Source organism: Motacilla alba, chromosome 10 (genome assembly GCF_015832195.1).
Source record: "Motacilla alba alba isolate MOTALB_02 chromosome 10, Motacilla_alba_V1.0_pri, whole genome shotgun sequence".
In the NCBI taxonomy this organism is placed as follows: Eukaryota; Metazoa; Chordata; class Aves; order Passeriformes; family Motacillidae; genus Motacilla; species Motacilla alba.
Window position 1 is genome coordinate 7,752,174 of NC_052025.1, and position 12,005 is coordinate 7,764,178.

General features: G+C 40.8%; 1 protein-coding gene across 2 annotated transcripts in view; it reads left to right on the forward strand.

Moving 5' to 3' along the window:
• The window catches only part of PRTG (protogenin), a 75,809-nt gene extending 64,220 nt beyond the window's left edge, over positions 1-11,589 (forward strand). For both annotated transcript variants that reach the window (XM_038146977.1, XM_038146978.1), the window contains exons 14-20: positions 18-145; positions 901-1,071; positions 4,619-4,801; positions 5,355-5,475; positions 6,505-6,670; positions 7,633-7,737; positions 8,818-11,589. In XM_038146977.1, the coding sequence (XP_038002905.1) occupies positions 18-145; positions 901-1,071; positions 4,619-4,801; positions 5,355-5,475; positions 6,505-6,670; positions 7,633-7,737; positions 8,818-9,156 (1,213 nt within the window). In that variant the 3' untranslated portion in view covers positions 9,157-11,589. The remainder of the gene's footprint in view (positions 1-17; positions 146-900; positions 1,072-4,618; positions 4,802-5,354; positions 5,476-6,504; positions 6,671-7,632; positions 7,738-8,817) is intronic.
• Positions 11,590-12,005: the final 416 nt, after the last annotated feature.

Consider the following 12,005-nt stretch of genomic DNA (forward strand, 5'->3'; position numbering starts at 1 on the left):
TTCCTTCATCTCTCCAGGTCAGAGACTCACATGTTAGTTCAAGGTCTTGAGCCAAAAACCATGTATGAATTTGCAGTTCGACTGCACGTGGACCAGCTCTCCAGTCCTTGGAGTCCTGTAGTCTACCACACTACCCTCCCTGAAGGTAAGGAACCAGGACCCTATGGTTCTAAGAACATTTTGTAAACCAAATGGCCTGAAAAAGTGCTTAATAATTTTAGGCTGTGTGTAGGAGAGGGAAATCTTTTCCTCTGAGACACAGATAGTGCTCTTCTTGGTGAGAGATAGAAAAATGCTAGCAGGGAAATCCCTGCTTTGGAACTGTGAAATTATTTTTCAAAATCCACACTAAATCAGCATTGATTTTTGTATAAAATGTGATGCTTTCACTTACTAGCAGCAACTGACTAGAAATAACTTGAATAAAAACATGAAAATATGTATATATTCAAGAGGTGTGGCTGATTCATAGGCATTTATGAAAGCATATTTTAAGCCCCAGAAGGTTTGGAAACTGTAAGACTATTACACATCGACTGCCTTAGCTGCTGGTTTGATTCACTGTCAGCTTGGCAGGGGAAAATCCACACCTGCAGTTCCACGTTCTCACCAAAGCAGTGTTTGAGAGGTACTTGTTCACTGGATAATGAAGTGGGAGGTTGTCAGTAACTGTTTCTTTCTGGATGAGGGAAAAATACAAAACTTGCTTTTACAGAATCTAAGCTATTGTCTGGCTCAGAGGTAACAGGAGAGTGTCTCTGAGGAGCAGTATGTGCTTGTTTCAATGCGGTGTCTGGGATGTAGCAGTAGCCATTAGGACTACACATCAGTTCCTTTCTGAGCAATTTAATTGCATGTAAATTGGGTTAGCCTAATAGCATTGTGTTACTGTTCTCACAGCACCATCTGGCCCTCCAGTAGGAGTGAAGGTGACTTTGATAGAGGATAATACTGCTTTGGTTTCCTGGAAGCCACCTGATGGTCCTGAAACAGTTGTCACACGGTACACTATCCTGTATGCATCCAGGAAGTCTTGGATTGCTGGGGAATGGCAAGTGTTGCACAGAGAAGGTAAACTAGAATCATCAGCCTATGAACTGGAAAAACACTGATGCTACTTATAAGATGCTCTGTTACTTTCAGCAACCTTGGACTCCACTACTACTATGAATTATGAAATAAATTCATGTAAATGTTTACATGAAAGTTCCAAATAGTTTGGAATTATTGCCAAGGGAAGATGTATTAAAAAACAAGTTCATATTCAGAAGGTGGGGGGAGAAGGGGCTCTCTGTGTTGCTTGGGAGCTCAGTGTGTGCGTGTAAACCAAAATGTCTTGTAAATCCAATTACAGCCATCTTAGTTTCGTTGTAACCAGGATTGTGATGGTTTCATTTTGTAAATGCACTCTCTCAAATCTGAAGTCTCTGAGAGGTTTAACTGTGGCTGTGTGGGTTTATATGTTTCTGTCAATCACTGCCAATCCAGTTAGCTCAGTTTGCTTAATGAACTTTCTCCTACTCCCAGTAAATCACTCTGCAAATTCAATTTAACTCTCTGGCTCTATTCTACTGCTGAGCCCCAGCTAATCTCACAGTACCTTGGGTATGCTGACGTGAACTGCAGTCACATCTTTGTGATTAAATGTGGAGATAGTAAAATTTTTATAGGCATTTTTTCTGAATAATACTGGGATTTGAAGAGCTGAATCAAGAACAAATTTCTACTGTAGCTAGAAAAAAAAAAAGTGAAAAGCATTTATTGTTCTGTTGATAGTCAAAATAGACAGAGGTAGTTCAGAACAGATAATGTTCTAATAATGTCTTAAACCAGAGAGGAAAGCTCAGTGTTACAGAGTGAAGTCATGTGCTTGAGTAGCCTATTTAAGAGGATTGCCCTGGAAGAGTTACTGTTTTGTTGTTCTGTTTTGTTACCTGGCTGGAAACTCAGCTGTCAGCAGAGAGTGAGGCTGTAAATTTTCTGTGGAGATAATTCTAAAAACTGAATGAGTATGATCTCATAGAGGATAATTAATTTCACCATCATGGAGAGTGAGCTGTTCTAGTTCAGAGCTGTTGTTCTTCGTGCTGCTCCTGAAGAGAGGGCAAAGGACCAACAGCCCCTCTGAAAGGTGGCAGTGCCACTTTGTCTGCTGCAGCACAATGGAGTTTGTCAGGCTGGCCTGAAAGAGAATGGGCAGCTGTGAAGAGTTACAGGAAAAGGACTAATAAACTAAATTTGTGAAAAATAACTAGTCTGAAATATCAATCAGGTCTAACTACAGGGGAAGATTGAGCCCATGGGTTTTCACTCTTAAAATTGTTCAGTGAAACAGTAATTTAAATAACAGCGATATTGTTACATTAAAGGACAAATTTACTTTTGTTTCTTACTCAATAAAATCCCCAGCAGATTTAAATTCACAGAGAGTTTATATTTGAAGGCTAAATCTTGTCATTCTGTTGATGATACACTGTATTTGCTGCATACAGCAAAGTGGCTGAATTGCTTTCAGATACATTGTTCAGCTCAGCCATGCCTGTGAAACTGAGCAGCATCTCTGCTAGTATTTCACCAGAGATTTCAGATGGCAGGATGGCAATAACAGTAAACATTTTCATGTGTTCCCATACTGAAAGTGTTGGAGGGAATGAGCAAATGGAGAGCTATAAATCTCAGTGTATTACTGTGTCCATCAATGTTAGAGCCACAAATTTTGCATTTTGACAGATATATTGGGGTTTGAGGCATGGTGTGGAATTCAGGCATCTTGACACACCAGAACAATCTGTTATGGTCTTCGTTAAAGTATAGATGAAAAAGTCTATGAAAGGAAATTAGTATGTAGAGATAAAATTAGGCAGGTACCATGATCAGTCCTGTGACAGTCCTTTCAAAGGTAATTTGAGGCAGAAGCAGGGTTTGGTTTTTTTAATGCATTTATTCTGATTAGATCAGTTAACCCTATGCAATAAATAGCATTGTTTTTTCTTGATGCTAAACTTGTTCTGCAGAAGATTTGTGAAATCTTGACTCCATTCCATTCTCACACTTCCAGAGAAATCCCCTTGAATAAAAAAAAAAATTCAAAAATCACCAAACCAAACAAATCCAAACCAACCCTGCCACTTATAAAACTCCTAGCATGGGCTTTAGTTTGTGCAGAAAATTTTCTCCCAGTCCACCCCCTAATTTGACTGATCTTGTGTTAGGCCTGGCAAAACCAGAAAATATAACTGCATTTTGGTGCTGATTGATGAGGTGAGTTATGTCCCAGCCACCTCCCCCTTCATCCCTAGCTCTCTTCAAGTGGATCAGAAGTTACAGCCCTTGCACACTTGGTGAGCAGTAAATCAGTACCAAGTGCTCCCTTGCTTTAGCAATGCAGCAGATTGGAAAGGAGCTGGTGGCAAGGAGCCTGTGATATTGAAATGTGACCTTTCACCCTTGCTGGTGCTAAATATTACAGCTCCTTTGGTTACAGATACCTCTCATTTTACTTCAAATGCTTTCAGCTAATGGGCTTTTTTATGGAAGAACTGAAACAGCTTTTGAAGTAGCTTCCTTTTTGCCAGATGTATAATCTTTTCTGTCAACAAAACAGCCTTATATTTTATAGGCTCCCATGATACTATAAATTTTGACTTCTCAAACTGATTAAAAAAGTTAAAAATTTGACGTCAGTCTGAGGAAGTAAATGGAATATGTGAAAGCAAAGAGATAGATTTAGTGCTGTAACTGCCACTGTAGGGAAATAAAAGCAGCATATTTCTGTGGTACCAAGAAACACAGGCATTTTAGAAATGAATTGGAATTCTAAGCAGTAGTTGCGGTCCCTGGGCAGGCAAAGCTCTCATTGACTTTGATAGGAGTTTTGCCTCTCTAAGGACAATGTTAGTGAATCCTATTTATGTTCTTAATCCTTTTTCCTGCCTTCAGGGACTTCAAGCAATGAATCCCTAGCATATGAAAAAGACATTTTCTGTAATATTCTTACTAGCACAGCTTAGATGCACAGTGATCAAGGAAGCCTACACAGGTCTAAATAGAATTTAATTTTATTTTAAAATTATGGTATAAGGTACTCTTGCAGAGCTTCCTGTTCATTTAACTAGACTGAAATTTGATAAACTGAACTAGATTTTTTTAATGTCAATTTTCATTTACATTCATGTTACAGTAGGTGGAGGAGAGGAACCCTCTATATGAGAGAGGTTTAATGTTCTGGTTTCTCTGCCTGAGAGTCTGGTTAATGCTGGGTGCATCTCCTTGCAGATGTGATCACAACGTAAGGCTGTCACACTGAAATGCACCTGTGCTAGGTTTAGGGTTGGTGTGCCGTGTGCCACAGCCAGTACTTGAGTCTTGGTTTTGAACTATACTGGCCCTTCACAGTGTCCTCTGTTCAAATAGAATAGAAAGGAAACCGGGGATGAGAAGGCAAGTCGAGTGCTTACTCTGTAGCTTGTGTATGCAGGGTAGAACATATCAAAGTCACAATCCACAGTGCAAGATTTAGAGGTGCTATTGGGAAAAAAGTGTAGGTCCCAATGTCTAAATCTGAGTCTTTCCCCAAGATTTTTGTCCAACTGGAACTGTTTATTGTATCTTTTCCTAGGAGCAATGACCATGGCTTTGCTGGAAAACCTTGTAGCAGGAAACATCTACTTGGTTAAAATAGCAGCCTCCAATGAAGTGGGAGAAGGACCCTTCTCACACGCAGTGGAATTTGCTGTCCTGCCAAAGGAGACATCAGAGTCTAACCAGAGACCTAAACGCTTGGATTCTGGAGATTCCACAGGTCAGGAGCAGTGTTTTGATTACTCTGTCACAAGTACTGGGGAGAAAAGATCCCTGTTTGTTTTAGCTGTGACCACTTTCTGGGTAAACCGCTCAGTTTTATGTGAGGCAGTCCTAACAGTGTAGCATTTTCTTCTTCTAAATGAAACAAATTCAGAACTTTTCTCTCAGTTCAACTCAGAACTGGTCTAATTCTCTTGCTCAGAAATGGAAAGTTTGCCTTTCAAATGAGAACACATAATTGGTTTGAATTTTACATCAGTAACTTTGCAGCCAGTCTTCTAAGGCATTTCCTTTAAGTCCTTTATCTGTACCAGTAGCACTGGGTCTGTCCTCTTCCTCCCCTCCCAGGACTGCACTGACCAGACACTCCTCTGGTCTGAAAGTTTTATTTTCAAAAGTATAAAAATATATGACTGAGAAGGCCTGGAAATCTCATTAGAAGGAAGCATTTGTCTCTGTGGTTGTAACTGTAACCCTATTAATTTCCTGACAGGGAGCAGGGGTTAACTCTTCTTATTTACTGAGCCTTTCTGTGGTCCTTTTTGATACAGCTTATTCTGACTATTACCATCTGGACCAGAAATCAATGACTGGCATTGTTGTTGGGGTTTGCATAGCCTTGACCTGCATCCTTATCTGCATCCTGATCTTAATTTATCGCAGTAAAGCCAGGTATGTTTTTGTTCCCAAAGACTGAGCTCTTTTTCAATGCACTCACTCTTGGGCATCCTTCTCCTCCAGGAGTGCTAAGTTCTCTGAAGTACTCTGTCTCTTCACCTGTTTCTAGCAGTGTTGGAAACAAAGCGCTTTGTTGGCTCTTCCTACTCTACCTGAGCCCCCTCTCAAGGGAAGGAGGAAGAACCCACAGAGTGAGTCAGTGGTGGTGCTCTGACAGCTCAGTATGAGGCGTGTTCACAGCCGAGCCCCTGTTTTGGGTCAGACGAGCACGCTGCTGTTCATCATCTGCTCCTCCTGCTGAACCCTCCAGCCTGCCCACATCTGGCTAGCGAGGCTTTAACCCCCCTGGTGCTGCTGGGCAAGAGGAACTCTGACATAAAGGAGTTCCATGATGCAGATTTTAAAGCAGATCCATGATGCAGTTTCTTTGCAGTGGTGCAAGCCACCATCTATGTCTGTCATCAGCTGCTAAAGGGTATAAACTGGCCCAGTGACTCTGCCCAAAACTTTAGGATCAGAACAAATATATAAATAATATTGAATTAATATTATAATATATATATATAATTATAATATAAATAATATTGAATATATAAATAATATTGAAGTAATACTTGAAATAATAAATAAAAAAAACTCACTGAAAGTGTTTTCCAGTAACAAGGGCTTTTTAGCTTACATGCAGGAAAAAATATGGATTGGGAAACAGTCTCTGTGTAGTATGGTAGAAAGGTCTTAATGTCATTAGTGTTTACTTCCTCCAAGTAATATTACTAATCATGACAATTCCTGTCTGCACATAAGCTTGTAGCCTACTGTGTATGATTAACTGGAAGCAGATGTTATTTTTATCACAAGCAATAACATTTAAATTCCATGCGAGTTAGGAGTATCATATAACAAAATGTAAATGCCAAGAATATACCAGGATTACTTGATTAATAATAGCTTTGAAGTTTATTCTTTATTTTTTTTGTCTTGTATTCCTGTGGGTCAATTTTATTCCTCCGTAACATTGTGTAGGAAAGCATCTGCTCCTAAGCCTGTGCAGCAAAGCACTGACCAGCTGTCACGTACCAGCATCTCATTAGCCAGTCCTAATGAGGTGGAGAAGAATATTGAAGGAATTGCAGAGAATGAAGAATCCTTATTGCCAATGATAGTGGGAAACAGCTTCATTGATGCTAAGGTACTGTGAGTTTTACTAACTCCTGGGTCAGAAATCTTTTTTTGGAATTCATTGTTATAATATCAGAGTCCTTATCAAAAGTAAAATATATATCCTATGAACCTCCAGGAGGCTCTTTTATTAATGGCACAAGCACAAAGTTGGCAATCCAGGCTCAAATTTTCAAGACTTATCTGCAAGTTCAGCTGGAGATCTGGTTGAGTACACTTGTCTTCAACTGTACTCTGCAGGTTGCAGAGTTTGGCCCTGGCACAGCATCAAAGAATAAAGGCTCCACAGACTTGGGGTTGCTCGGTGGCCTCTGCTGGTCCCAGGAGAAAAGTGAGAGTTCCTGCCAGCACCTGGCTCAGGCAGTGCCTGTGCACAGTCTAGTCAACTATGGCACTAAGCAGGTGTTCAGAAAAGTATTATTTTTCCCTATATTTACTGATAAGACAACGTTGCAGTTTATAAACTCAGTCGCATTATAAATTAGCCTAGATGTGGATGTGCAGAACCTCCAGTCCAGGAGTGCAGTGTGACACCCCCACCGTGGCCTTCCTTTCACATGCAGACATGCTGTGTTCAGGCTTGTTCTGTTCACACTGCAAACTTGAGTGCAGCTGCTCCCTGAGAAGATGTGTGAGAGCTGAGACATGGAAATGGACCCAGCAGAGGCACAGACACTGCCTAGGAATGGCCTCATTCAAAGTACTAGAGCAAGAGCAGGAGCTGGAATATTTTGCTGTACGCCTGCAGTACTGCAGCTTTGGGTCAGGACAGAAAGCTTGCCAGATGTAGCAGGTCTGCTCTTGACTTGTCTTAGCAGAGGTGTACCAGACCACACAAATGTGACTCACTGCTGAGGCTTCATTTGTCCTCATTTTCAGTATGCAACCAATAGGTAGGAATAGAAAAATATTTTCAAGTCTCTTAGAAATTTACTTTATTAAAATAAATGTCTGCATTTTCCTCTGTTGTAGGGAGGATCTGATCTGATTATTAACAGCTATGGGCCTGTCACAAAGACTAATGGCAAGAAAAGGTGGTTGTTCTTCCAAGATGCTAAGAAGGCAAAGACTGAAGAGGTAATTGCACTAATGGGCAGAGATGCACAGTCTTTACTGTAATACCCTCTTTGCAAAGGGAGATACATAGATTTCTGGTTATGGAAAAACATATTTAGTGCTCTTTGTATTAATTGGATAGTTTCAGTTGTGTAAGGTTGATGTGTTCTATCTCACCACAGTACAGTCTTACAGAAATTCCATTTTCTGACAGATATTATTGTCAGGATACTGTGACTCTTTACAGTTGGCAGACCCTGTAACTCTACTTCTAACTGATTGCTTACTTGCCTTTGTACCTGTGAGCAGAAAGATTTCTGTGTACTTTGCATTGCATGAACTACTTCTGCAGAGACTCTGTATAAATATAAGCACAAATTAAATATGTAATTCCAAACAAAAATACTATTAAAATAGAAAGAATCCCTTCCTACTCTGGCAGCTAAATTTTTTTTTGGCTGAAGAGAAACAAAGGAAACTAAATTATATACCCAAACTACTGAGAAAATTGAGAACCTGAATAGAACTGTCTGGCTTCTGAAATTGTCGGTCTGGACATATTTGTTATTTGGCCGAGAAAAAAGAGCAGTTTAAAACTGAAGCATTAAACCAAATCTGGGACATTACTATGCAAATTCATACCTATAGAGCATATAACCATTCTTCATTGCATGTTAACTTGTATTGTGCTCCTGTGTGTTTAAGAATTAGGAAGTCTTGATATCCATGTTGTAAAATCCCATTGAAAAATATTTCTACAAACAGCTGTTTATTTCTGATGCCTCTATATGAAAAATATTTGCCAAGGAGTAGTGCCTAAAGAATATGCATAGGGGATGGGAAGGAGCTCTACCAAATGTGTTTTTAAAATATTCTTCACATCTCTCCAGTGAAATAATTTTTTATTAGCCATGCTTATCTAGAAGGATTATTTCATCTACTGTGGAAAAGTATGAGCAAGACTTGAGATTGATTGTTTTTAAACTCCTCCAGGAAAGCCCTGAGAGAAGCATTCTGGTGGAATAGGAGACAGGAAATGCAGTAAAAATCCCAGTTACGGCTCAGCTTTTCTGAGGCTCTTTTCTCTGTGCTCTTGTGCAGCCGCAGAGGAGGTTCGTGTGTCTGTACCAGCCCGGCCCCGCCGTGCTGCTCGGCCAGGCCGGCTCCCCCGGCTCCCCCGGCGCGCAGCCGAGCTTCCCGGAGCCCGACACGGAGCATTCGGCCAACAGCGAAGGGAGCCACGAGACCGGCGACTCCGGCAGGTTTTCCCACGAGTCCAACGATGAGATCCACCTGTCCTCCGTGCCGGGTGCCACCCCTCCGGGCAGCAGCCCCCTGTCCGCGGGGAGCCCTCCGGGCAGCGGCTGCGCGGCGGCCCCGGGGCTGCTGGCGGCCGCTGTGCCCCGGCCTGGGCAGAGCCTCCCCGCCGCGCCCCGCTGAGCCCCGCGTTCGCAGGGTGTGTCTGTTCGAAGGACAATGAACAGGGAGCCAAAGTTTGTTGTGGAAAGCCCGGCTGACCTAGCGGGTGATCCGTAGCTCTGTCGAATGTTGGGTTGATTTTGGGTTTTTTTCTTATGTTTTGGTTTGTTTTTTTAAAGCTCGCTCATTTTGAATGTTCGGTGGTCAAAAAATGTGAAAAGTGAAAATTTCTGACGAAGGTTAAAAATATGTCACTGGAGCAAAGGGAAGGCTGTTGGCCCTTTTGCTGACTATCTACCTCAGTTTGCCGAGAGGTGAACTCTGAATGACGACTGCTTTACCTCATTTGTGTTCTAGTTGGTCTCAGCTATGGAACTGATGATACTTCCTAGTAGTGTTGTTTTATTTAGGGTTTTTTTGTTTTCATTTCCCCTCCCCAAGTTGTGTGTAGAGAGAGAGAGAGAGAGAGAGAGTGTGTGTGTATGTGTATGTACTCAGTGATCAGGGAGTTGTATAGGTTGGTGGACAAGATTGTTTAGCTGAAGCTCTGTCTTTAAAAAGAAGGAAACCTCAGAGTATAAAATGTTATGATTTCATGTGGTTGACACAGAGTGTGTTAAAAACTGGGAGAACTGGGACTTCCACATATACAGCCACATGAAATCTTTTTTACCTCTTGATTTCTTAGACCCTCAGTAAGCCTAGGACAGTGCCTTTCCTCAGAAACCTGTGCCAGCAGCTGCTGGCAGCACATCTACTGTATCCCTGGGGCTCTGGGACATGCTGGATTCCCCACAGTGTGACAAATATTGCCCCTGTATTCACAGTTAAGGCTAAAAATCATAGCAAAACGAAGAAGTACTCAGCATTTTCAAGCAGCTTGGCTTTGCCTGAGAGTTATGGAATAGATAACAAGGCTGAGTATTCCAGTATCACAGTACTTCTTAGCGGTGGTGCCTTGCATTATATATTATGAAATTACTGATTTGCCTTATTCCTTTTTAGCATTCATAAAGTTCCTTTGGAGTACAGAAAGATGCCTTAAATGCTTCTTAGATATTTTAAATAATCTGTAACATGAGTTTATAGTTCATTTTTACCCATCTTTGAGTGCTCATAAGCAGTGCTAGCATTGTAGTATGTCTCAGAACTGTTGTTAGGATGCAAACCTGCTCCTTGCCTTCACCTAGTGTGCTATTAGCCAGGAATTTTAGCTCAGGGAGTGACTTTACCTATATGCCAATCTAAAACTCTGATTAGGCTACCATGAGAAATAAAAAAGCCAGAGCTTTAGTTGAAGAGTCTGTTGAAAGAGGTGAGTACTGCTACTGCCTCGAACCCATGCAATTCCTGTTTTATACTACCTCCTTTAAAAATGGTTCAAGTGTTTTTTTGGATTTTGTTGTTGTTGTTTTTTCCTGTACTCAGGGAACAGTTTGTTACTTTTAAGCTGCCTCACGGAAACGTGGAGCAAACTGACAGGGTATCATTTTGTGTTTTAATAGGAGAGAGCGAGAGACAGGGAGGAGGCTGGAATCATCCAATGTTATAAACTTGCCTGTATCTATATCCAGTCCTCTTCTCACTCCTCCTCTTTCCCTCTTCTACTTAAAAAAAAAAAAGTAAGAGAGAAAGAAAGAAAAAGAAAAAAAAAACATTAAGAAAAAAAACATTAGGCATATGTTTTTACTTTAAAAAATTGTTTAAAATATAATGTTGTGTGAAATCAACCATAGGAACTCCTGGCTCTATTTAAGTCTGTCAGAATTCCTACTGACGTTACTGAGGCTGAGATGTCACCTCCAGGTGTGCCAGGCTGACTCCTGTGTTGCTCCTCAGTATCAGTAGGTGATCAGAAGTTGTGGGTAAGCCCTACTCTCATGGTTGGATTGTGCTGAGGAGTCGGGCTCTGGTTCCTGGAGTTCTTTCCCCTGGAGCAGTTGCCAGTCCTGAAGCACGCAGTACACACTCACCAGTGGCCATTCAAATGCTTGGAGAATGATCTTGTACCAAAGACTTTTCTGTGGAGAAGGAAGCCACATATTATCCAAAAGGAATTGAACTAGTTAAAAAGCTATAGGTTTGAAGAGCTGAATACATTTTATTGTTTAAGTAGTTACTAACAAAACCCAATAGGACTTCTTGATTGAAGTAGCCGATTGCATAGGTGAGTTGTATTCAACAATTTTAACTACCTTGTTGTTACAAGAGCCTTTAAAGGAAGTTAAAATGCCAGCAGATATCTCCAAAGAATTCCAAGTGTAATTTTTTTTCTCCAGCTTGTAGCTGATGAACAGTACAGTATTAAGAAAAATATTTTTAAACAGTTTTTTCACTACTTGCTGAAGAAAAAGGAAACTTTTCACCAAAGATTTATTTTCGGTCTTGTCAGGCAGAACGTGCAGTGTACAGCAGAGTACTGTTTTTAGTTAGGTAGAGTGTGAATTAATCAAAACTAGAGTAAGAATGTGTAACTGTAGCATGAAGTTTCACACTTCAGCTTTCAGAGTAGCCTCTTGTGTTAGTTGCATTCAGAAAGAGCTGATATGCAGATGGTAACTGCTTCTCCAAAGACTTGTTTGCTGTAAGTACTGGCAGTGGGGTATAATTGAATGATCCTTATTACAGGTAAATACTATAAATCCTAAACTCTTCCTTCCAAAGACCCAGTCTGTAGTTTAACGTATGGATAATCTGAGAGAAACAGGCTTCAAATAAAATCTGCCAATCTGATATAGATGCTTGAAGTTCAATAGCCAAAGAGTTGAAAACACTCAGTGTATTAGAGAGCAGCGCGTCCAGAGCTGGATTCATCACTTAATGTTTTATCAAGGTACTTCTTATCAGCAAATAAAGAAAACCAAAGATAT